At 39.1% G+C, this 23,167-nt stretch overlaps 2 protein-coding genes across 5 annotated transcripts in view; both read right to left on the bottom strand.

The window, feature by feature from the left end:
- Positions 1-198: 198 nt before the first annotated feature.
- Positions 199-17,431, bottom strand: LOC144649333 (ranBP-type and C3HC4-type zinc finger-containing protein 1-like). The gene is made up of 11 exons (XM_078508821.1): positions 17,210-17,431; positions 14,437-14,605; positions 13,783-13,956; positions 12,502-12,658; positions 11,829-11,922; positions 9,225-10,001; positions 4,929-5,110; positions 4,302-4,413; positions 3,259-3,537; positions 1,824-1,967; positions 199-1,116 (listed from the first exon to the last, which is right to left on the bottom strand). Exons 1-11 carry the CDS (start codon positions 17,414-17,416, stop codon positions 1,036-1,038), a joined length of 2,376 nt encoding a protein of 791 aa, XP_078364947.1. The 5' UTR covers positions 17,417-17,431; the 3' UTR covers positions 199-1,035.
- A 3,942-nt stretch (positions 17,432-21,373) lies between these two features.
- Positions 21,374-23,167, bottom strand: part of LOC144649325 (uncharacterized) — a 73,420-nt gene continuing 71,626 nt past the window's right edge. For 3 of the 4 annotated variants that reach the window (XM_078508802.1, XM_078508800.1, XM_078508803.1), the window contains 3 exons: positions 23,125-23,149; positions 22,733-22,825; positions 21,374-22,139 (listed from right to left, as the gene is read on the bottom strand). In XM_078508802.1, coding sequence (XP_078364928.1) covers positions 22,053-22,139; positions 22,733-22,825; positions 23,125-23,149 — 205 coding nt within the window. In that variant the 3' untranslated portion in view covers positions 21,374-22,052. The remainder of the gene's footprint in view (positions 22,140-22,732; positions 22,826-23,124; positions 23,150-23,167) is intronic. The other variant, XM_078508801.1, reaches the window with a different exon arrangement.

Consider the following 23,167-nt stretch of genomic DNA (forward strand, 5'->3'; position numbering starts at 1 on the left):
GATGACGAAATTTTCGGACACACTGCTTTAATAAGATTTTTAGCTAAGAGAATTGAATCCCTTTATAATAAGTGATTCCACGGCTTGGTAGTCGTGATTGCCATAGCGTCCATTTCGCGGGAAAAAAAAGTGACTGTTGCATCAACGTCCAAAAACCGCTGACTACGTCGTGAATTGATCGCGTTGCAAGTTGTGAGAGCATCGCTACTCGGTCCCAGACCTCGTATCTATCCCCCCCCCCCCCCCCCCCCTGTATAACTACCTGTTACGGTTAGAATAGTTGTCTATTGTAAAAAAGTTGGAGCCCGTTAGGCCTACAGCAGCAACCAACAATACACTACATAATCATATAATTGGCGAAGTCCAGTGATGATAAAGGTGGCATAAATTTATTTTCTTTGATAGCAGAATGAGGATTGGATTTTTTTTTCTTTTTTGTCTACAGTATTAGTCGCTTAACAATAACAAACTTTGGTATAAGACTACATTCCTCAATAAATCCAACTAAGTGCTGTTATAAGCTAAAAACTAAGCACTGCAACTAGCTAATCTACCAATAAAGAACTTCAACTAACGAATGAACACCGTCGGAACGGCGTTTTAAAATCAATACAATTGAGCCAAAAAATAGATTTCTGGGAAAAATGGTATAAACCATATACATCTCACTGAAAGCCGTAACACCTTTAATGCATCAAACATTTAGATAAGATTGATTTTACTTGACTAAACTAGCCTCAATTATAGTCCGTAATCGCGTATACTCTTGTTATAGTCCAATTATAGTCCGTATTCTCTTGTTATAGTCCAATTATAGTCCGTATACTCTTGTTATAGTCCAATTATAGTCCGTATACTCTTGTTATAGCCCGTCCCAGCCTCTGTAACTCAGTTTCTTTCTTTGCCATAGCTCTGGTAGCTAGTTGTTTCGTTGGCGGGCGCGCGATAGCAAAATAAGCGACTTCGTCCCCAATTACATTGCCTACGTTTGGCATGAGTGACTTCCATGATCCTGTATTTCTCAAGTGCCTATCTCTAGTGGCAGTTTTTACATTTTGGATGACATTTTTTGCCTCCTACACGACACTTGCAGCCTCCTGAGATGTCTCCAGTACCCTGTAAACAGCAAAAGAGATTACGAAATTTAGTTTTGAGATTAGTTGGTTTGTTTTCGTTAATTTTTTTTGAGAATATGATTGGGCCCGTATAAAAAAAAGCGCCCCCCCCCTCTTGCAGTTTTACGTGCATTGTGGCTTTCTATCGACATCCATCTTTCGACGTGCTTAACAAACAACACGGATCGAAATCCACCAATCACAGCCCACTAGCACGACCTTCCGAACTTGTGGGCTCATTTGCATGAAACCAACAGCGGTATGCATCGGTTTTGATTGGCTCATTTCTAACAGCACGTCGAAAGATGGATGTAGAGAGAGAGCTATGCACGTAAGACTGAAAGCGGGTGTAAAAAATAGACGATGAAAGTGTTTTAAAGCGGTGACGCTACATCAAGAGAGAGATTTCAATAAGTTAAGAAGTTAACGAGGCGTTTGATCTCCATAAAGGGTTAATGAAATGGGGTTGGACTACTTGGCAAAGATGAGGTTCTTCCACGTTCCAATAGGTCACTATTTTAAGGCAGTACTGGTGGGTGAAAAGTCAACATCCTCGACCTACGGGCACTTAACGAGGTTGAAATTAACAGTTGGCTGAGAGCATTGCGTCGTGAGCTCTGATTGGGTACAAAACTTAGGATACCATGCATGCAGAATTTACTGGTTATCGGGGCAAAGAGGGATATCACAGTGTTCTAGTCAACTTACCGCAGGCCCCCATCTTGGGCCTCTAGTGGCCCAACATATCTCCGTTCTGCACATACTGCATCTCATCCAGTCACAGCCTTCTTTTTTCATTAAAATAATATCACACATAGGACAATGCATTGCCTCTCCACCTGCAACCATGCCCTGCAAAACACAATGTGTGAGAAATATATCAATGGTAACAATCGCTGCCACTGGTCAGTTTACATAGTCTGAGACTTGAATCTGCTTTTGTTTCTAGTCGCAAAGTAAAAGACGTGCGCGAATTGCGTAATTCTTACACTCCCTCCCTGATGAACCGTCACGTAACAGTATCACGCAATCATTTGGCTTTCGTGTCATTTTGAATCCAATTTTCTTAACCCAGTGATTCCTGAAGATTTTTTGAAAAAAGCGTATTTTTTGGACATGTTTAACATTTTGGGATCAGTTATGAGCTAATTAAGCGCCAACCTATTCAAAACACCACTTGCAAGATGAAGGCATGCCTTTCTTTCCACTAGCATCACATTTTATGACATTTTGGCTCGGGCATGCGCAAAAGGCAAAGTTTAGAGTTTTGAGGTAAGAAAGTGCCCTACCACTTTAGGCTTTTCGTTTGTTCTCGCTTTTCCGTTTTCTTCTTTTCTTTCTTTTGCTGCCGTTTTTGGCCTTCCACTGGGCTTGCTTGCAGTTCAGAAAATTTCCGAGAAAGCGCCATTTTAACCGGAAATACTCGCCATTGAGAAGCCAGGGATGGTTGAGACAAATTCTCCTACGGGTTTTTCACTTAAATCTCTAAGCATTTTTGTGGGTAATGACCCAATCACCCTAATTGGGCATCATTGGAAAGACCTTTTCCTCCTGCAGAGATGGAGTGTAAGTGGTGCCATTTTTTATCAAAGATGATGACGTCACAAGTGGAACAAAGAGCAACGTTTGTCACGGCCGGTTTTGGCCGCCACGGGAGCCAATGAAAAACTCCTTTTACTTGACGAAAGCGTCAAAATAGTTGTTAACTAAGATAGAAAAAACAACAGGAGGTACTGAAATAACAAACCAAAAATAAACAAGGCCATTCTGTTTCAAGATTCGACTTCTGATACGCGTATTCCTCCATGTCATGATATTGTCCTGGTCCCGGTTGTTCGAAGAGTGGATACGTTTTGTCAACGCTTATCCGCTGGATAGTGATTTATCCGGATGATAGTGTTATCCACTCTTTGAACAACTGGGGCCTGAAAGCTAAGCATCCAGTGTTGCTTATAACTATTTAAGTACATGTAATTTTTTTGTAACATTTATAGCACATTTTTGAACATTTTTTAAACAGATACAGGGAAAGTTCAATAAACTTTCAACATAAAAATGCACAGTTATACAAACAACTTGTTGAAGAAATATCCGGCCTCAAAGAAGCATATATCCCGCTCCGCTACAGCCCCTTACAGTTTACCTCAAGAAACTGTTGTGTTTGCTTCGCCGCTTCATCGTTCTGTGCTCTTCTTTTGAGATCATCTTGATATTCTCTACAGTTCATGTCGGCATGGATAGCTTTGCACGTAAGACAGTTCGGTTGTTTACACACCGGACAATAGAAGGTGTTTACATTGTCCTCGTACACACACCACCCCGGACAGTTTGGCGTCTTGCAATGGAAGCTGTTGGGAGCTTGACTCTCTGCTGTGGCGAGGCTGCGATTCAAGAACTTATTGAAATCTTGTGGTGACAGTAGCTAGAAAAAGAAAGAGACTTGAAACTCTTTGAAGGAGTATCTTTCTCTGCCATACAAGAATTCAAAAACAATAAATTCATTATAGCCGCAGAAAATGCTTGTAATTTATACAATGACGGGTTTGTTATATTGAAATCTTCAAGTGCTTGTCCGTCCGTCCGTTCGTTCGTTCGATCGCTCTTTCGTTCGTTCGTTCGTTCGTTCGTTCGTTCGTTCGTTCGTGTGTTCGTTCGTTAATTCGTTCGTTCGTTCATTCTTTCGTTCGCTCTTTCGTCGTTCGTTCGTCCATTCTTTCGTTCGCTCTTTTGTCGTTCGTTCGTTCGCTTTTTCGTCGTTCGTTCGTTCGCTTTTTCGTTCGCTCTTTTGTCGTTCGCTCTTTCGTCGTTCGTTCGTTTGCTCTTTTGTCGTTCGTTCGTTCGTTCGTTCGCTCTTTCGTCGTTCGTTCGTTCGTTCGTTCGTTCGTTCGTTCGTTCGTTCGCTCTTTCGTTCGATCTTTCGTCGTTCTTTCGTTCGCTTTTTTGTTCGCTCTTTCGTCGTTCTTTCGTTCGTTTTCACAACACGATGCACAGGTAAGGTCTGGCTGTAGAACCTTCGAGCACTCTCTGTGTATATCCGCCCTCTCTAACTACATGTAATGTTTTTGCTTTAGAGTTATCCACCTTTACCATAAATTTCTTTTTTCCAGCATCAGAACAGTGACTACGATAAACGTTCGCTATCATTTTCCGCCTTTCGACGATATGTCAAGACCATTTAATACTTACTGCTTGGATTTCTTGCCCGGTGATGGTCGCGTGACATGCGTAGTCATCGTCTTGATGAGGACACTGTACCTCAGGATCTGTTGCCAGACGAATGTGTTCAGTGAGACAATCCCTACAGGAGAGAAACAAACGAAAATACGCAAACTTTCTTTGCTTTAACAACAACACTAAGTAAACCTAAGTAAGTTTCTTAACTAGGCTTAAAAGTGGATAAAATAAGGGTGGTCCTTCCAAAAATGCACGCGTCTCGTAGAATTTCAGCCAAATTTTATGGGGCTCGTCTTCAAGAATTTTTCTGGGACGCCTTCTCGGATCCTCGATTTCTTTTGCGACGCTAAGTAAGTCTCGGACTTGCAGAAAAGATGTCAGTCTAGCCGACTCGTCAAGTCTCGAATTTACCATTCGACACCCCTAAATTACCTTACTTTCACTCTGTTTCGCGGGAACTTATTATTAATTTCGCTAAAATGGATGAGTCAAATTTCGCGAGACTTAAATTCCGCGTTCTGGCAGAAAAGCGTGTTCTCCAAACAGCTACTACTGGCAGTCTTTTTACAATACAGAAATATCTCAGTACACTACAAAATCACGTGAAACATCACGTGACCTAACGTGTTCACCGCTTACCTGCAGAATCTGTGCAGACACTCCCTGAGTACCACTCCCTCCCCAGGCTCCACGGGCGTAAAACAGATGCCGCAGTCAAATTCCTCCTGATTGGGAATGATGCTTTGTTGAGCGGTCTGGAGAAGAGTGACGAAGTTTCGTTCCCTGGCAACCTGTTCTTCTTGTTGCCGCATCCGCTCGGCCTGCGGAGATAATCAAAGAAAACCGTTTAAAATCTGATTACAGTGATAGCGTTCAACTGTGCAGAATTACTGTAATAATAATTCGGCATCTTTTCGTATAGATACAGTTCGGGAAGGTCGCTCATTTCTGAAAGCTAAACGTGTACCTATATGGCACATTACGTGTTTTTATTTTGCTCAATAAAAATTGGGAATTAGTCTTTGTCTCTTTTAAAGATGATTTCCAGTCCGTACTGCGCAGACTCGGGGTTTGTTTACGTTTTTGTTTTGAATTCGTTGAAACGTTACACTTCGGTGACAGCATACATGACGTTTTTTAGTCCGCCATTACAGTTCGTTTCGTTCAAGAAGTTCCGATGAGCTAAAACGTCGGTTTGAAATAGCGTCAAGGTTCTTCTACTCGTTATTATTTGTTCTGCAAGGATATCTGGCGTTAATAATGAAGAAAAAGGTAAGTTTGTCGCGGAATTTTTAGTTTTGCTTGTAAACATTCCCTTCGTGTGGGCTCACATAAACATTGCAGCCGAGATTGCGCAGTACGGACTGGAATTCATCTTTAAAACATTGAATAAGTTTGCTTGCAAAAATACTAAAAGAAAAATTATATATTGAAAATAATCAGAAAAGAACAACGAACTTTAAGGGTAGAAAATTATAAAATTAGGTCCCCCAAAATAGAGTATTTGTTTTACTCATGTGTCTCTATAAGATTCAGCCAAAGTTAATTTTCCACTTGAATAGAAGCTGTTAATATTAGGGCATCTTATACTTGAGGTCGTTACTTTCGCCAAGATCTTTTCGGTATTATCTTACATCAGGTAGCAGTAGATCTTTTACATGTGAACCATTACCCTGCTATAATATACATTGAACGGAAGCATTTTGTTGCTCCAGTGTTTTCGGTATTTGGTTTAAATGTGATGATTTACATCCCATTACAAGCACGGAGTTCAAGTTGCTTTCCATGGAAACTTGCATGTATCGGCACTAGATTAAGTACTCATGATGTACAACTAGTGGTAACCACAGGTTAGAAAGTGCGGGACTAGTGCCTTGTGTTTATGATGTAGGCAATAGGCGGAGGTACTGGTGAGAGCGTGCGTAATTTTAGATTCCAAATACATTCATGTTTCACGGCATTATTGTATTAAACAGCTCGTAAAATTTCTCAGACAGTGTCGATAAATCACTGCACAAACGATCGCGACAATTATTAGCTTTTCTTTAAATAAAAGTCTCTGGACATTGCACGGTTTCACACTTAGTGAAATAACTTCTCAGACATCTCTATTCATTCCAGATAACATTTATAACTAAAATAACCAACTACTGATACAGTACTCCTCTTATAGATGTGCCCGATCCTTCTCCGGCATTGTCTTGCTGCTGCTGCTAATAGAAGCGGCATTAAAAAGGAAATAGCAAATCTACAGTTGTAACGACCTAAGTATTTGCAGTCAGAATTATTTCTGAATTCTCTCCGGCCAACGTAACTCCGATTGTTTCTGCTCTCGGAAAGCACCTTTAACATTGCCCCATAGGTTTTGAACCTTTCCAGCTTAATTTACATAATTTATAAGCGACTTATGCAAAGGCCTTTTCTCAACTGGAACATACTCTTGTTACAGAGTTGGTTTGATGGGGCTCTAACAGACCTTCCACACAGTCGTTGCACATGTTCACCAGTCTCTCTCGGTCGTCATCTCTTGCTAAGATGCCACTTCGTAGATTAACTAAAGTTGTCTTATGTCAAGACATTTCAAATCCATCATAAGAAACGACTGAAATAATCTTTTCAATATTTATTTTTCTAAAAAACCCTGTAAATTATATAATGTATTTACATTTGTAACGTGGTAACTTAAGTGTTTATTTGTAGGAAAAAAATTTCTGAAGGAAGTTATGAAGTTACATCACTATGATGTACTCAGTCGAAAACAATTACAAATTATTTCTAGAAATAACACTGTGGTATAAAGGTGCAAAACTAAACGATTATTCTACAAAGTCTACATGCTTTATTAACAGATCTTTAAAGTTGTCAAACTTTCTCCATAAAGAGGTAAAAATTTCAAATTATTTTTAAGATAAGTAGTTTTATTTTTATTTTTTTAAGGACCGCACCTACTGTCGGGTACGCTAAACTGCAGGCTAAAACGGACCAATCAGTAATGGCTTACATAAAGCACCTTTCAAAGACTCTTGGAGAATGCATCAATGCTTTAATAGCGTCAGCTAAAAAACTGTACTATGAGTTTCGGTTTCACCATTAAGACGAAAACAGTTATTTACTTAATCCAATGCCTCGCTAAAGCGACAAAACAACTCGCGGCTACTCTCTAAACCCGCGGCTAGGTTCTAAATCTCATCCTTAATAACTGACCACGCTACAATGTACAAGATGGCGGTCAAGTTAAACCAAACGAAACCTAAATATCTTCCCAGCTTGATTAAAATAAGCGACTAAGGCAAAGTCCTTTTTAAACCACTGAGTGGTCTCGTCAAGGCAAGAACTGGACCGTATTGTTGTTAAATTGTTGGTAACTTGTTGAATCGTCATCACACATCACCACTTTCCGTCAGAATTCGTTGAAGTTGCCTTTCCTCACCCTAAGGAAAAGGCGGAAAACAAGATTAGAAACATTCCCAAACAAAACTATCTGAGGCCAAAATAAAAAAAAACTTAAACAAAAAATTGGGCAAACATTATGTGTAAAGGGACTGGCATTTAGCAATTAGCTGAAAGAGACGCAATGAACATTTCACAGAACTAAAAATTACCACGCACGATGGTCCGTGAAAAGTTCAATTCCTTTAAATTTCGCCGCAGTTTTGTTTTAAAATCTCATATCATACTGATCATTTACCTCTCAAAAGGTTGTTTTCTACATTTTTCAAGGTATAGATTTGGATTGGAGAAGATTTGGGTGAAGAGAAGCGCTAAGATCGCGTAATTTATCTTTCAAACTACGTGCATTAAGTCATGCGATTTTGAGGCAAACGGTTCGTTTTTCTCAGTTCGAAGGACGCTTTTCCATGCTTCTAACAACAAAATATATCCAGTTCTTGCCTTCTAACCATCGAATTTTCAGAGCTTATTTCAGATCTTTATAAGCATTCCGCGGCACTTTCACCGTATCCTAGTGTTTTGAAAAAAAAAGGCCGAAGGATGGAGTCACACAAGAAAGATCTTTCTGACGCAGGTGAATCTCTCATTACGGAGGCTGTTCGTTTTTTAAACCACAGAAGAGGGTAATAATTTACATCGACCTCCCTACCTCACCAACCGGAACCAATTCCTATTTTACTATCTCACAAGAACATAAAACTAAACGTAACACACTAACTTATTTCACACATTTTACCTCCCCATCAACAGTCCGTCTTCACTAACTTACAAAAATATCAAATTAAATCTTGCACACTCACACCGCTCACTAGTTCGATGAAACGTAATACTCGTTATCTTGCATGATTGTGTAGCGTATGTAAACACCACACTGAAAGGATCGTCACTTATCTTTGGTAAAATCAAACAGAAAACTAGTAGACTGCTTGTAGCCGAAATAATCTCATGGAGCGAAAGAGGCACGAGGGAAGGATTGGGGCAAGACAGGAGAATAGCTACCAAGTTAGTTCATTATTTGAACAACTTTATAAAAACCCGCGTTTAAGTCGAGTTTATCGTTAAATACTTAAAACTTATTGTCACTTAGTAACAAAATAAACCTAAGTTTTGATTCGTGTTTCCAATAGTCTATACCTTATTGTTACTTATTTTCGCGGGACTTAATTTTCGCGATATTCAAAAAATCGGGACATTAAAGACCCGCGAAAATTTATTTTAAACGTTTTTTATTGTACTTTTTTTATGTTAATTGCGTATTTTTTACCAAATCGCAAAAAATAAGTGCCGCGAAATATGCCCGTTCCATTTTCGCGATATTGAGTTCCTGCGAAAATAAGTAACAATAAGGTAGTTTAAAGCTTGCGAAGAAAGGACAGATATTTTTTTTTAAGTTAAATAAAATTAAATACCTTACGAATCATTACATCCACAAACGTGTGTTCACGCTCGACGGCAAAGAGAAATTCGCATTTATGCAACACATACCTGCTGAAAGAGTGCCTCTTCTCTTTCCTCGGCGGCAATTCTATTCCTTTCTCTCTCGTCTAAACTTGAGCCATCAGGTACAACATAATTAGCCGGCCTGTCCGCACTACACATTTCACATCCGGGTCTTGTTGGCTGATTAATGTAAGTACATGCAGAACAGGTCCATCCCACAGGGTACCCATCCTCCTCCGCAGGCTGTTCCGCCGCTACTAAATTGTTCACAAACGCCTCTTGAGGGGGAGGTTCGGGAGGATTGGTCACATCCCCCTGGCTGCCATATTGTTGGGTTAACAGATTGCGTAACTCGTCTATAGTCATTCCCGGTCGAAACGTGGCCGGCAATGTAGCAGGACCACTGAGGTTTTCCTGATTTGGAAGTGACGCTGGTGGACTGTGGTTCACTGTTGGTAATGGCTCGGTCCTGCTAGCCGCAGACGGCGCTTGACGCTCGCTTTGGCCTGATAGGCATGACTCGCTCACGGCGCGCCTCATGTGCGTTTGAACCGTGGGTGTTGTTACAGATGTGGTACTTACTCCAACACTACTGCTACTAGCAGCGCTCGCTGATGAACTCGTTGGTCCTGCATTCCCGCGTCCAAACCGTTCTGCATCAGATTTTCGCAATCCAACTGTTTTACCGGATAAAAGATACAAGAACACAGTATGCCCAGACTGTCTCACATTTAAGTCTTGTAGGGTGTCCTGTGGCTTGGGTATTTTTTTGCCTACAATCCACTTCTGAACTTGCACAGGGAAACCATACCTGTCAAATACCTAAACAAGACATGAAATTAGTTTGTTTTGGAACTTATTGATATGTCAATTTCAACTGTTGGAAACCAACTTGTACGATCAAGAAAACCCCTTGATTACCGCTAGGTTCTCGCTTTTTACTGCTCCTTGCCTTAAGAACTTGCTACCTGGATCAACAAGAAAATCGCACTGTCTTCTTTTTATTAAGACCTCTATGAAAACGGACTCATAAGAGAAACCAATTTTTTTAAAACTTTTGCAAACTATTTTAATGATCACGCATAGAGACAGTGGCTTTAAAGCCAACGGTAGAAAGCAATTAAGTGAAATAACGCTTTAAAAGGCGCAAAAGGCGGATAAAACGCCACACGAGTCGACTAAAATTTCATTTAACTTAAGTATTCGGATCGAGATGAGCCTTAATATGTATTGTTCAGTGCTTTACTCATAACCGCCATAGATTTCTTTAAATTTCTATAGTTCGTCGATCTCGTATGTCAACAGAGATTTAACTGCGAACACATAGGGTGGTCTGCCTGAGCTGTTTCTTGAGAGGTCCGCATAGATGATTGACGACATCGTAAACCGGTTTACCAGTTGATTGAGCAGAGTTCCCATGTTATTGAAAAGCGCAATAACCTACAGAACAAACTATTGTCAACAACTGACTCTTAAAAAAAACTCGTACACTAACTTAGAACAGACGCCTCATTCATAGGCTCTTACCGAAAGTGCTAGCACTTTTTTTGGCATTTTTTGGCTTTGCGAGCATTTTTTGTTACATTTTATCCCAAAAAGCACTGCTAGCATTATTTTGGATTTTCGACTGACTATTTGTCTAATTTTGTGTTAAAAAGCACAATCTGACTTTATTTATGGCGTCCAAAGATGCATTAGCCCTCATTTTAGTCAAAGGAGCCGTGGAGGCCTGGGGAATAGGTTTGATACGTCAGTGGTTGCCTTCTAGAAACCCAGTCCATCACACTCGTTTCAAGATGACGTCATCCACGTTGTCATCGAGGAACAATGGAAGTCAGCCAGCCAAGGCAGAGATAGCTCGAGAGCGTACTCTGACACCAAACATTAATCGTTACATTTTATTGTTGAAAAATGTAACTGAAAATCTGAAAAATGTAATATTCTATGTTTAAAAAAATCGGAAAAAAGTGAGCATTTTTATGTTACCCACGAGCACTTTTTAAAAAAATTAGCATTATTTTAGCACTTTTTTGGCAAAAAACGAGCACTTCTTTTAGCATTTAATGCTTTTTTTAGGAGCACTTTCGGTAAGAGCCTACTCATTCACGACATAAACAAAACCGACGTACACATCTCAAACAGAACGACTTAGTTTGACTAACAATAGAAGGATCAAAACTGACCAATCACTGTTTGTCGAACTTCGCACAATTCTTTCAGCAAATAATAAAAAAACTCTTGCCAGACGTATAACACAACGGATCAACAAACAATTTAATAGCGAAGCTCTTGAGTGACGTCACGACTCAGACAAACAAACCGAAATGGCGGACGATTTTCCTAAAACACTTTCATTAAACAAAAACTTCGCCAAGATTTTTTCTATTTCTCTAAGAAGACGCCGATGTTTTCTGAGCCTCGTGGGGGTTATATTCATTTGCATTCTATTTTTACACCTCGCACGCTTCGCTATTCACTTGACTCTGTAGATGACTTCCAGTCAGGATATTGAAACGTCAGTCACCAAGAACAGCTCTTTTAAGAAATACGCTCAACCGGACGATCACACTCGACCAACACCAGTACTTATCATTTCTTATGTTGTCCTTGAGCAAACTGCAAAAATAAAGAGATTTACTGAGTCGTTACCTCTTGTTGAAGTCTCTCTACTGTTGCTGTCGGTGAGACCTTCATGCTGAATGCTCCTCCAGTAGACTCTTTATCTTCAACTACCACTCGTATGCTACGAAATACAGATACAGTTTCCGTCTTTAATGCTTTTATTTACATGTGGTACGCCAACTCAAACAGAACCCATAACCAAAAACTTTGTCAAGTGCCAATGTCCGTACAGGACTGGTCATAAGTAAGGCGACACCTTGCAAGACGCGTTTCTCGTCTCTCTCTCTTGAGAGACGCGACTTTTGTCTCTCGCTCGAGGCGGGCTCGTCGTCACGCGAGAGGCAAATATAAACTGCAAGATCGAATGCTTGATCTTGTGAATCTCTGAAGTCTTTAGCAATGATTACTTGATGCTGAAACGACACGTAATTGCCGTTCTATAGTGCAGGTAAGTTGAAACTAACGAGCTTGGTGAAAGCGTCCTTTGGGATCGTCACGCAATCTTTCCTCAAAAGAACGATTGCGTGACATGTTGAAAAGACGATAACACTATCAAACGGATAAATTACTATCCAATAGATACGTATAACCACACCAACTACGCTGGATAGTGATTTATTAGGTGAATAGCTTTATCCACCCTTAACCATGAAGATTGAAATGCTGCATTTGTTATGAAAACTTTGAGACATTTTCTTACTTTATTGTATCTGCTCCAGTGTCCATTGTCACAAAAACGGGATTCTTGAGTTTTATACTGAGAGGGAGTTTCTGAACCGTCATTTGTTTCACAAGCTCTGTAGCCCTGTCTTGCTTACCAGTCAAAATTGCCTCACTCAGGGTTAAGCAAAGTGCATCTATAAGAAAGGTTTGTACAAGTATTTGTCAATTCTGTTGAAATGCTGTCAGCATTGCAAGACATTTGTTGGAACATTGATTTAGCCTCTTCAATTTAGGCTTTTATTTCTTACAAGTTTCAAAGTATAAAATTAAGTTGATAAATTTTCAACAACTCCTACAGGAAAGCTGCTGCTCAATAACTTTCATTTAAAAGTCACACAAGGTTGAGCAAAATATCATGATTTGTCATTGGAAAGCGGGTCAATTATTTGCCAAAGCTGAAGGCTGAGGAAAATAATTGACCCGTGAGATACCGACAAATCATGATATTTTGTGATAATTGAGTTGAATAATAGTTTTATTGTTCGATCACTGAGTTTGGTTTTGATGTAGCAGAAATTTTAAATTGCTTTCAGACCCATTACTGACAACTCTACAAAACAGACAGCCATTTGTTACAAGTGGACACAACTACATTGTATGCACAAACAGAATAGTATTGTATCCACAGAAATATTACTAAAGGAATAAAAAACGCACCCGAGTGCATTGTTGAGTTATATAAGCACGCGGGAATTTTTAAGAACATGAGAGAAGTGCATAGAGAAGCATGGGGCACAGCCGAGTGCTTCTCGCACTTCTCGAGTGTTCTTAAAAATTGCCAAGTGCTTATATAACTCAACAATGCACGAGGAGAAAGTTTTTTATTTCTTTTATGAAATGTTAAAGAAATAGCGCACGCTAAAACTTGTGATGTAAGCAGCATGCATTATAACTCAATAAAGCACGCGCGTGACGTATGCAGCGTGCTTTATGGAGCTATAATGAAGTCGAACTGACCAATCACAGCGTGCGCAATTACTCGGACATTTTATAATGTCAGGTAATGCACATGAGCAGACAATTATAATTTAGTTGAAGGCAGTTATTTGCAGATCATGTTGTGGGCTCTTGGCCAATGAAAAGAAAGACAAAGTTGCATTAAATAATAACAAAAACTATTATCCTCTCATAAGCTGAAGAAAATGGCAAACCAGCAATACTATACACCCTTTAAAGGAAGCCAGAAAACCTGCAGTATGTCGAGTATGGGCACTTTAAAGTGGGTCACATCACTTATTCTCTTTATGCATGCACTTACCAATCTGCGAGTCATACTCTCGTCTTCTCTGCACACTTGGTCCATCTTGAGATGGAGGATCTGATGCTCTCGGCATTCCAACAGGGGCTGCAAATGGTATAGTTTGGCCTGTTGGTGGAGCTTCAGGGGGCATACCCCAATTTCCCATATGGTTTAGTGGTAGGACCCTCGTACCTGAAAAATGACTGAAAGGGTTAGCCACTCGTCTATGAAAAGTGGTGAAAACAAGCATGTTGTTTACACCATTATTGCCCCTTGAATAACAGGCAGCTCTGCTCAACCAATGATATAGGTTTCTTTTTGCTGCCCTCAATAATCTAAGCACACCTCTCAGGAAACAAACATCACTTCAACCAAGTCAAAATGTTTGATGTTTGTGATTGGTTATTTCAATCCATTTTGTTTGTTTTTGCTTTTCAAGGTTTGTTGGCTGTCGCCATAATTCTGATTGATGGAAGCGAAAAATTGCAATCGTTAGCTAGGGTTTGAATTTCAGAGTTTGCATGTTATCCAAAGGTGCTATAAAGCTCCACAACATTCCAAAGCTATCATATGTTTACTGTTTGGTAACTTGTGCATGAAAGTTGCATTGAAGTTTTTACAACATCACTGACATGATCCTCACAATATAATACTTAGATTTACAGTGATTACCTTGTAGAGATCGTACGGCATTCTGAACGATAAGAGCAAATTTCTGGCCATCAGATTCAGGGCTTAGACGCAGGCCATAGATCCAGCCATTTTGAACACGGATTTGGTGCCAGTCTTGGGCAGCCACCACGTACGTTTCAGCAGCACTTAACTGAATGTTTATCGTTATCTGTAAGTAAAACAATATCACTAATGACGTTACAATACACACAAGTTTCCGCTACATGTTACCTTGCTGACATTTCTCTCTTAAGAATTTTTTGAAATCAATATGGAGCTCTTTGTTTAAAATGTCAAAAGTTAAACTGATTAAGGGCTAAAAATAATGTTCAATATCAAAATATTTTTCTTTAAAAAATTCAGTCACCTGTTTGTTTAAATTACTCTTAAAAACATCATTCATTTAAGTTACTTTTACTTCATGTTTTCTCATACTATCTTAATTTGCAAAGAAAAGCTTCTGACATGGTAAAGAAACAGAAAAACAACATTTTACAAAACAATAATATTGTGCATTGATTGTGACTTCCCAGTTTGCATAATTTTGTTTTCCATGAACTGGCTGTTATGGCTGGATGTTACGGGTCAATGATTCACTTAATTATTAAACCTAGACCAAAGCATTGACACTTCTCTAGATAAATCAAAGTTAAGCATATTGAATGATCAACATTTTTGTCAACTTGCTTTAACATTTTTACTCAACACTATTATAATATATAATTTTCTGTAAAAAGTGGTCTTATCATGGAAGGTAGAAACATGCAGCTTGTCATTAGAAAGTGTAACGCTTCAGGGGCTTTGTCAGTAAATATGTAAATTCAGAACTTTCACATGATAAATGTCATCCTTGCCTGTTGTATACATCTGAAAACTCCCTAGTGGTTTTACTTAACTCGTGAAACAAAAAATTGTTAGTAGTTTGTCATAGTGCTGTGCTTAATAATAAGTACACAAAAACAAAGAATAAAAAAACAAAAGAATAACTAACAAATGCGGAAATAATAAGAGCTAGTACGAAATAGTAGTGTGTATTATCCCACTACATGTACCTATTCAACGGGCTAAGTAAAACCACTCTATATGGCAGATCTCAGCTGACAAAAAGTGCAATAACTGCTTCACTTGTAAAAGGTTGATTTCACACAACACAATTTTATCAAATAAAATGAGGTTCTGTTGAAATAGTGCACTATTATAGTGGTATCATCATGTTGAACTCAGTTGACACGACTGTAGCTCAGTGTCTGATGAATTCCATCAGACTTGTGTTGCACAAGAAACACAGTCACGCTACACAATAAGCTACACTTGTGCTGAATTCAGTGTAATAACAGGTACAGACTTCAGCAAGACACTTACTCTCACAGTGTCCCTCTGCAACTAGTAGTGTATTTCTATATAGTGATGCATTTTGTGTTAACAGTAACAGAAATTTAATATCCACCGGATAAATCAATATCCAGTGCAATTAGGGTGGCTGGGTTTTTTAATACCTATTACAACATAGCTAGCAGAGCTGCGCAATCAAATTCAGTATACATAAGTGTGCACCATACTCCATTAACGCACAATGATAGGGTGAGCAAATTGCTTCACCAGAAAATTTAACACTTCTTTCATGCTCTCCAAATCTATCGCATGCACAATAACTTGGTAGTGAACGATAACTAGCGACGCAAGCATGGGCATAAGGATAAGGATGAGAATATCAGACCTTGCATTCTTCTTATGCTTATGCTTATGATGTCGGTCCCCACTAAAGCATAAGCACCGCTCATGCTTATTATTCTGCTTATTGTTATAAGGCCCGGCATATCCAATCGAACAAAATCGAACCAAAAATCAATCGAACCCAATCAAACACCAATCATTCGATTGGGTTCGGTAATCAAACAAAATCGAACATCTATTTTGCTGTGAGTTCGATTTTCGAACCAATAGAACCAATTGAACACAATCGACCACAATCAAACTCAATCCGATTCGATTTTGTTCAGAATCCGTCTCTTGATAAGTAAAACATGCAGGACTAATCAGGGGGATGGTGCACGGTACAAAATGTCCGCAATATTAATAAACAGGAGTTTGGTAATCGAAAGCTCAATTGAGTACGATTGTCGACTGTTCGGTAATCGAACATTCGATTTTGTTCGATTGACCAAGTTTTATTGTGAGTTCGATTATGTTCGATTACCGAACCCAATCAAACGATTGGTGTTCGATTGGGTTCGATCACCGAACGTTCGTCGATTGGATACGCCGAGTATAAGGTGATTCATCTGGTAGCTACATGGACTACATGTACAACCAGGCCCAGAGAGCAACCAGTCCAACTCAATATTTTAAACTATTCTTTTTAAACATTTAGGGAATAAAAGGGCTTACTAAGCATAAATTCGTCGCAAGATGGACGCCGGCCATGCGGTTAACTAGCAGCTTTTTCTAGCACTCACAAGCGGTCGTTGTTGTCAACAACATTTAAGAGTACTGACGCCTTTTAGAACGTGTACATAACAATTTAACCGTTTAGGAGTAAGCAAGTTGAAACACCTCCCTTCACATCATAGAAGCAACGACAGAAAGAAAGGCAACATTACAACTGTTAAAGGGGTGTACGCTTGAAAATTGCATTTCAGCTCGTATTACATGTAGCTCGTATTTGATGTTTTAAAATTCTTTGTCTTATAATTATATTCCACGCGTCTAATGTAGAATAGCTAAAACTAATTAAACCACCGAAAATAATGAATCTCTTCGCTGAAGATCTTACCATTCCTGTCGTTTCAAGCCTTCCCAATATTCTGTATAACCCAGTACTTCCTGGTGGTCGCCTGCAAAGCAGAGTAATTCTCGAGTAGACATTTTGTTCACCAACTTCTGACCACCGATTTAAAGTATTATCGAAAACAAACACAAACGCCCGGCAGTCCACAAACACCGTTTCAGCAGTAGGCAAATTTATAAGTGATTGAGCCATCTGACTTCGAAGACATTGAGAGAAAACTTGGGATACAGTTTTCTAAGCGGTAGCTGGAAAACGAAAGTGAAAACTTGCATAGTTTCTAACCCGCAAATTCATGGCGTCATGAGCTGTTTCCAGAAAGCTGAAGCACAACTGCCTCATGGGATAGGGGGAGTCCCCGTTTTCCCTGTCACGTGTCTGTTAGTCAAGGTCAGCTCGATCAAGTACACGAGGACAAACGAAACGAACGAACGAACAAAAAATGGCCGCCGCGCTGAATCTTCGTTTCTCTGTTGCGCCACAAAAGTCCCGGATGAACACCCTCTTGAGACTGGAAACAAAAGATTTCTTTTGTTCGACGAATGGCCGCCATCTTGATCGATAACAATAGCTAGCTCGGTGACGTCATGATTGTTTTGGGATAATCCGGATTGGTACGAGGACTCTGACCGACCATTCTCGTAAACAGTGCCTTCGTCTCCCTCGACCAGCGTTCGGGAAATCAGCATCAAGCTTGCGCGTTTAGAGCGAAGCAGGTGCGAAGGTTGGAAGGCTTCAGGGTCCGCTCGAAGGTATACCTTATTATAGGAAATTAACGATACATGTAATTAACGCGAATTTCAAAAATTCGCGTTAATTTTATTGATGTAAATTAATATAAACACGTTTACTATAAGCATTTAACCAGAACTTTTCTTAAATTCGCGTTAATTTTATTACGCGTATATTGTGTTCACGTTGTTAAAATGCTTCGTTATATTCCTATAATAAGGGTAAACTCGAGGCAGATCCAGAAGGTCGAGGTACGGCTCGGTGTGCACGTTCTGACCATAAGAAAAACGTGCTCTGGGTAAGCCAAGGAAGGTCATCTCTATAAGTAACAGGTAACAGGTAATAGATGAAAACAAATAAACTAATTTATGAATAGATAGCTGATTGAATTGAATGAAGGTACTACCTAATCAACCAGTTATTTTCCAAAAAATAACCGACGTAAGTAAGACCGCCGGCCCAAATAACGCAAAAAAAACCTTCCGAACATACACTGAATAAAAGCCCACGGGCTTACTGCTTACTGTAATGCAGTAATTTCAACTAAAGTTAAAATAGCCCTTGAAGTTAGAAATACGTATACCTTTTACGCTTATAAGCCTCTATGGTAGAGTAAGTTTTGTATGTCTGGTATATTAAGTTGTTAGAGAATGCACAGAGTCCTGTAATGTTTGTTTCCTATTCTTGTGTACACCAAAAAAGTTTCAGACAGCCACACATGATCCTATCCAAAAAAAATCCAAAGATTTTTTAGCGCACATTTCCAATGAAAAATAACCCCCACCTACTCCCCGTATATAAGCTCACCCGAAAAAGGATGTCAAGCAAAATAATAGACTGAATATGAAATTAAAGTACTTGAGAATATCACAAAAACTCAGTGTTTACTGTCTACGTATACTCTACTTCATATTGCACAAGTTTTACAGGATTACGATTTTTCTCGATCGAGATCACAAGTTGATCGTGTGCTGGCCTTACTCGCATACACGGATTTCTAAGAGGGAAAACAACTTTAAATCATTCTTCCTAACTTTCTTTGACTGCAGTGTGTAATGATGGTTTTTTTCACAGGCATTGCAGCATTTCAATCATTTAAACGCTGATCGACGCTGGAACAAGGGTTATTTGACAATACAGAATAGAGAGTTACCATTCCAAAAAATAATAATTCTAAAAACAACTGTCTATTTTCGGACACAAAGATAAAAAAAGCATTTTGGCACAGATTTGAATATTGGAACTAAACAATTTTCCGAAAATAGTCTTCTTCCCCTTATGTTGCTCTCTGTATCAGGGTATCCGCATTGCGTCATTCAGATAACAACCTTTTGATTAACAAAAAAACTGGAAGTCTTACAGTAAAGGTCTTTGAGTGCTTTAATGACTCATGCTAAAAGTGACACTTATTCCCCGACTTTTTAACATCCGCTTTGATAGTAAGCATAAATTATGGCTTACCCCACAGGAAACAGCGAGTTCTGTTTTAAGGAGGTTCTCATTTTTCCCCGATCGAAGCGGAACCGAGGGGAACTTTGAATAGAAGGTCGAAGCCGGAAACACACCTCACTGATTCCCTTGCGGCAAGGGAATATTCCCTTACTTGTGGCTAACTATGTCATGGTATTTTAAGTCATTTTTCTGATTAGTTTTAACTTGAAGGAAGCCTCAAAATAACAGTTTTCTAACATAGAAAGACACCCGAAAATAAACAAGGATGGTTTCAAGTGACAAAGATTAAGGGCCTCTTCACATGAGCCCGGTTAACGGGCTGTCTCGGTTACCAGGACAGATTTTGACGTCTGTTCATATGGAAAATTTTAGCCCGGTTGACGGGGATAAAATTCAAGAAACGAAACCAAAATTGCGACACATGAAGTTGCATCTTTTGCGACTATCGTAGCTTTATCGACCCTTGTAACTTTACTTATAAAGCTAATTCGCATATTTCTAAAGTGGAAATAGATACAAGGCAAAATTATGCCATTTTGACCGCCCAGTTACGAAAGGGAAGCTATTTTTTCAAAAAAAGTTGCATCCCGGCGGCCGGGCTGGAGTGTTCATATGGGAAAATTTTCTTCCCGGTTGCCGATATCTCGTTTGCAGAAACCGAGATATCGGTAACCGGGCTGGCCCGCCTTCTCATATGAACACATCAAAAATTTTACAAAGAAAATAGGAGTGAGCCGATATCTCGGTAACTGGGCCAGCCCGGTCAACCGGGATCATATGAAGAGGCCCTAAGACGGATTACGCCGGAATGACAAACTTGAAAAAAATTGCCAATTTTATCAAGTTGTGTTGTCCATAACGTAGCTCCTTTAAGGGCCTGATTACATGAGCCGGGCTGGCTCGGTTTGCCGAGATGACTTTCAGCCCGGTATTACATGAGCCCGGTTAGCCGGGCTGGCCCGGTTTGCCGAGATGACTTTCAGCCCGGTTTCAGTATGAATGATCAGAGCACGAATGATCTTAATCACCGTTTTACGGCAATTTGGTGGTTAATTTTTTGCACTTATGCAGCTAGATGGATTACGTTACCTTTACATCCTATTTAGAAGGAGTAGCATTTATTTATTCGTCGGATATTGTGCTCGGAAGAGAAATTTAATGCTGGCCCGGTTAACGCGATTACATGGAAAATTTTCAGCCCGGCTAGCCGAGATCCCGGCATCGCGATACCGAGATCTCGGCTAACCGGGCTGGCCCGGTTGTCATGTAATCGCGAAGTTGATTTTTGTTGCGTTTAACAGACGTGCCGAGATCTCGGCAAACCGAGCCAGCCCGGCTAGCCGGGCCAGCCCGGCTCATGTAATCAGGCCCTAAGTGTTTACTAATCTGTGTCGTGATTCAAGGAGTATGGATAAAGAGGAAGTAGAAATTTTATATCATTCATTCAGAGCCTTAACTGTTTTATCACAAATGCTCACAGAATAAAGGAAATAACTCTCATAGAATTTAGATTTTTAAAATTTCTGGGGAGGGTAGGGGGCGAACCCCTGCTCCCCCTTTGAAAGATAATTGCTGGGAAGTTGTCACGCCAACTGCTACGGCGCCCTGTAACTGTTTCGAAATGAACTAAAATATCCAAATGGTGCTCAAAGTCTCCATGCATATAACATCTTTTCTTTTTCTCAAAATTCTTTCCTTGATGCGCAAATGAGGAAGCACTTACTGCGGAAGTAAAATGTTAAAAAAATAGATTTTTTTTTATTTCTCGGAAACAAAAATCTGCTTCCGCAATAAATGTTGCGTGTACTCGCAGATAGGTAAACATTAAGAAAACAATATTTCCCCAACAATGTTTCCTCGATATATTCCACGTAATTCAAACATCAACTGGCACACTGATTAACAAACGCAATTAAAACGAAGAAAAAAGAAAGAAAGTGATCAAAACAAGGCAAGAGATGATGTAAAGCACGTAAAACCTTAATTTATTGACAAACTTTACACTTCTTTGTACGAATGAAATAAAACGTTTCTGTCAATAAATAAAACATAATTTCTTAAAATTAGAGTAAAAATAATAATATATAATATTTGTCACGCTCATGTATCTCACAGCATATACAGATTTAAGTTCTCTTCACAAGAGAGATCTTTATATTCACCAAGAAGTTAACAATGAAATATATTATTTTATATATGATAAAAATATGGCCATGGAAAGACGAACTGAGAAATATTCTTGACAAAAATAAAATCTTATTGAGTGGGTCAACGTTTCGAAAAAAAAAAAAATAAAACAATGGATTAGTTATGTTTCTTATACTGAACATAAGACGTAGTGTAATATAATGAGAAACTTGCCTGGAAAAATCATGCTTAAATTACCGACTGGGCGGGCGTTTAAGTGAAGAAAAGACTAAAATCAATTTTATTCCTAAAAAATTATCATCAATTTTTTAACTAAAAGGTATAATTTTTTTGCCCCTTATTTGGTGTGTTATGTCCACAAAGCAAATGTCATAATGCACTCTGTCAGAAGAATTGCCAAAAAATGCTAATGCTCATAATTTCATTACGTAGAAAGAATCTAGACTATATAATATTTTCTCAGGGCTTTTGAAGTTGTTTTCTTTGCGTAGAATCAAAGTCATGTTTCTTGATCATCCATCTGTGCTGTTAAATCTCGCACTTTTTGCGCCCAGTACTCGCTGCTTTGTTGTAGCTGAATTGAGAGCTACGAGAAGAAAAAAGAGACATGTTAAAATCGCACGCCATTATTTCACTGAAAAGATTTCTCAATTCATAACGCTGGGCTCCAGCTATAGGTATCTGCAAATAAGGTAAATGCGAAGTCAAATTAAGAAGTAGCAAGTGAGACGTGGGAAGTGGAAAGCGAGAAGCGGGGAGTGAGAGATTGGAAACGAAAAGTGGGAAGTGGAAATTGAAGGAACAGTGTGGCGATCTTTAGATTTTTTTCAAAATGAAGGAAACCTCAAAATAATAATTTTCTAACATAGAAAAACAACAGAGGAGTAATAAAAACCCGAAAATAAACAAGGATGGTTTCTACTGACAATGATTAAGACGGACTAAGAATGACAAACTTGGAAAAGCTTGCCAATTTTTTCAAGAAACGTATTCCGTGAAGTAGCCCCTTTAAATTTGGGAAATGAGAAGTGGAAAACGAGAAATGAAAAGTGGGAAGCAAGGATGAAAATAGACGATAGTATTCCCTTACTCCCAGACCTAAACAGGATTCATGTTGATAGCAGTTCTTATTATAAATGAAATGGTCACCCTGTATAAAGAATAATTTATCATTATTACCTCACCAACTCTCTGTATCCAGTAAGACTTGTCCAGAGTTTGAGGGTCCTTCACGCCTGCTTTATCCATTTCCTTTCTCATAATGGTCCTCATCTGCAACAACAGAAAAGAACGTTCCTGTTAACGAAACATTCTAACAAGATGACTGAGTGCATTCTAACGTGACTTAAAGATTAGAGATGTATCGGCTATTCAGGTGAAGCGGGAAAAAGGTAATACTTTTTCGATGAGTTTCTTCTGCGAGAAAAACCGATTCATTTGGTTCCATACAAATGGTAAACACCTTAGATCTCGTCAATAACTGGCCGATTTAGTTTAACTCTTTGCAGCTGAAGTCCCTTTTTGGGTGCAAAAATTAATTAAATGAATCCCAGTAAATTCATAATATTTACCTTATCTTTTTGAGCAGACTTTTGCCTAAAGAAGAAGAAAAAT

The sequence above is a fragment of the Oculina patagonica genome, chromosome 4 (genome assembly GCF_052425735.1).
Source record: "Oculina patagonica isolate OP01 chromosome 4, crgOcupat, whole genome shotgun sequence".
NCBI lineage: Eukaryota > Metazoa > Cnidaria > Anthozoa > Scleractinia > Oculinidae > Oculina > Oculina patagonica.

Excerpts from the sequence above, each read along its gene's own strand:
- LOC144649333 (XM_078508821.1), bottom strand. The coding sequence starts at position 17,416 with ATGGCTCAATCACTTATAAATTTGCCTACTGCTGAAACGGTGTTTGTG. Across the intron at positions 12,659-13,782 it reads AGAGTATGACTCGCAGATTG|ATGCACTTTGCTTAACCCTG; the intron begins GTAAGTGCATGC and ends CCTTTCTTATAG. Across the intron at positions 1,117-1,823 it reads GCCCAAGATGGGGGCCTGCG|GGTACTGGAGACATCTCAGG; the intron begins GTAAGTTGACTA and ends TGCTGTTTACAG.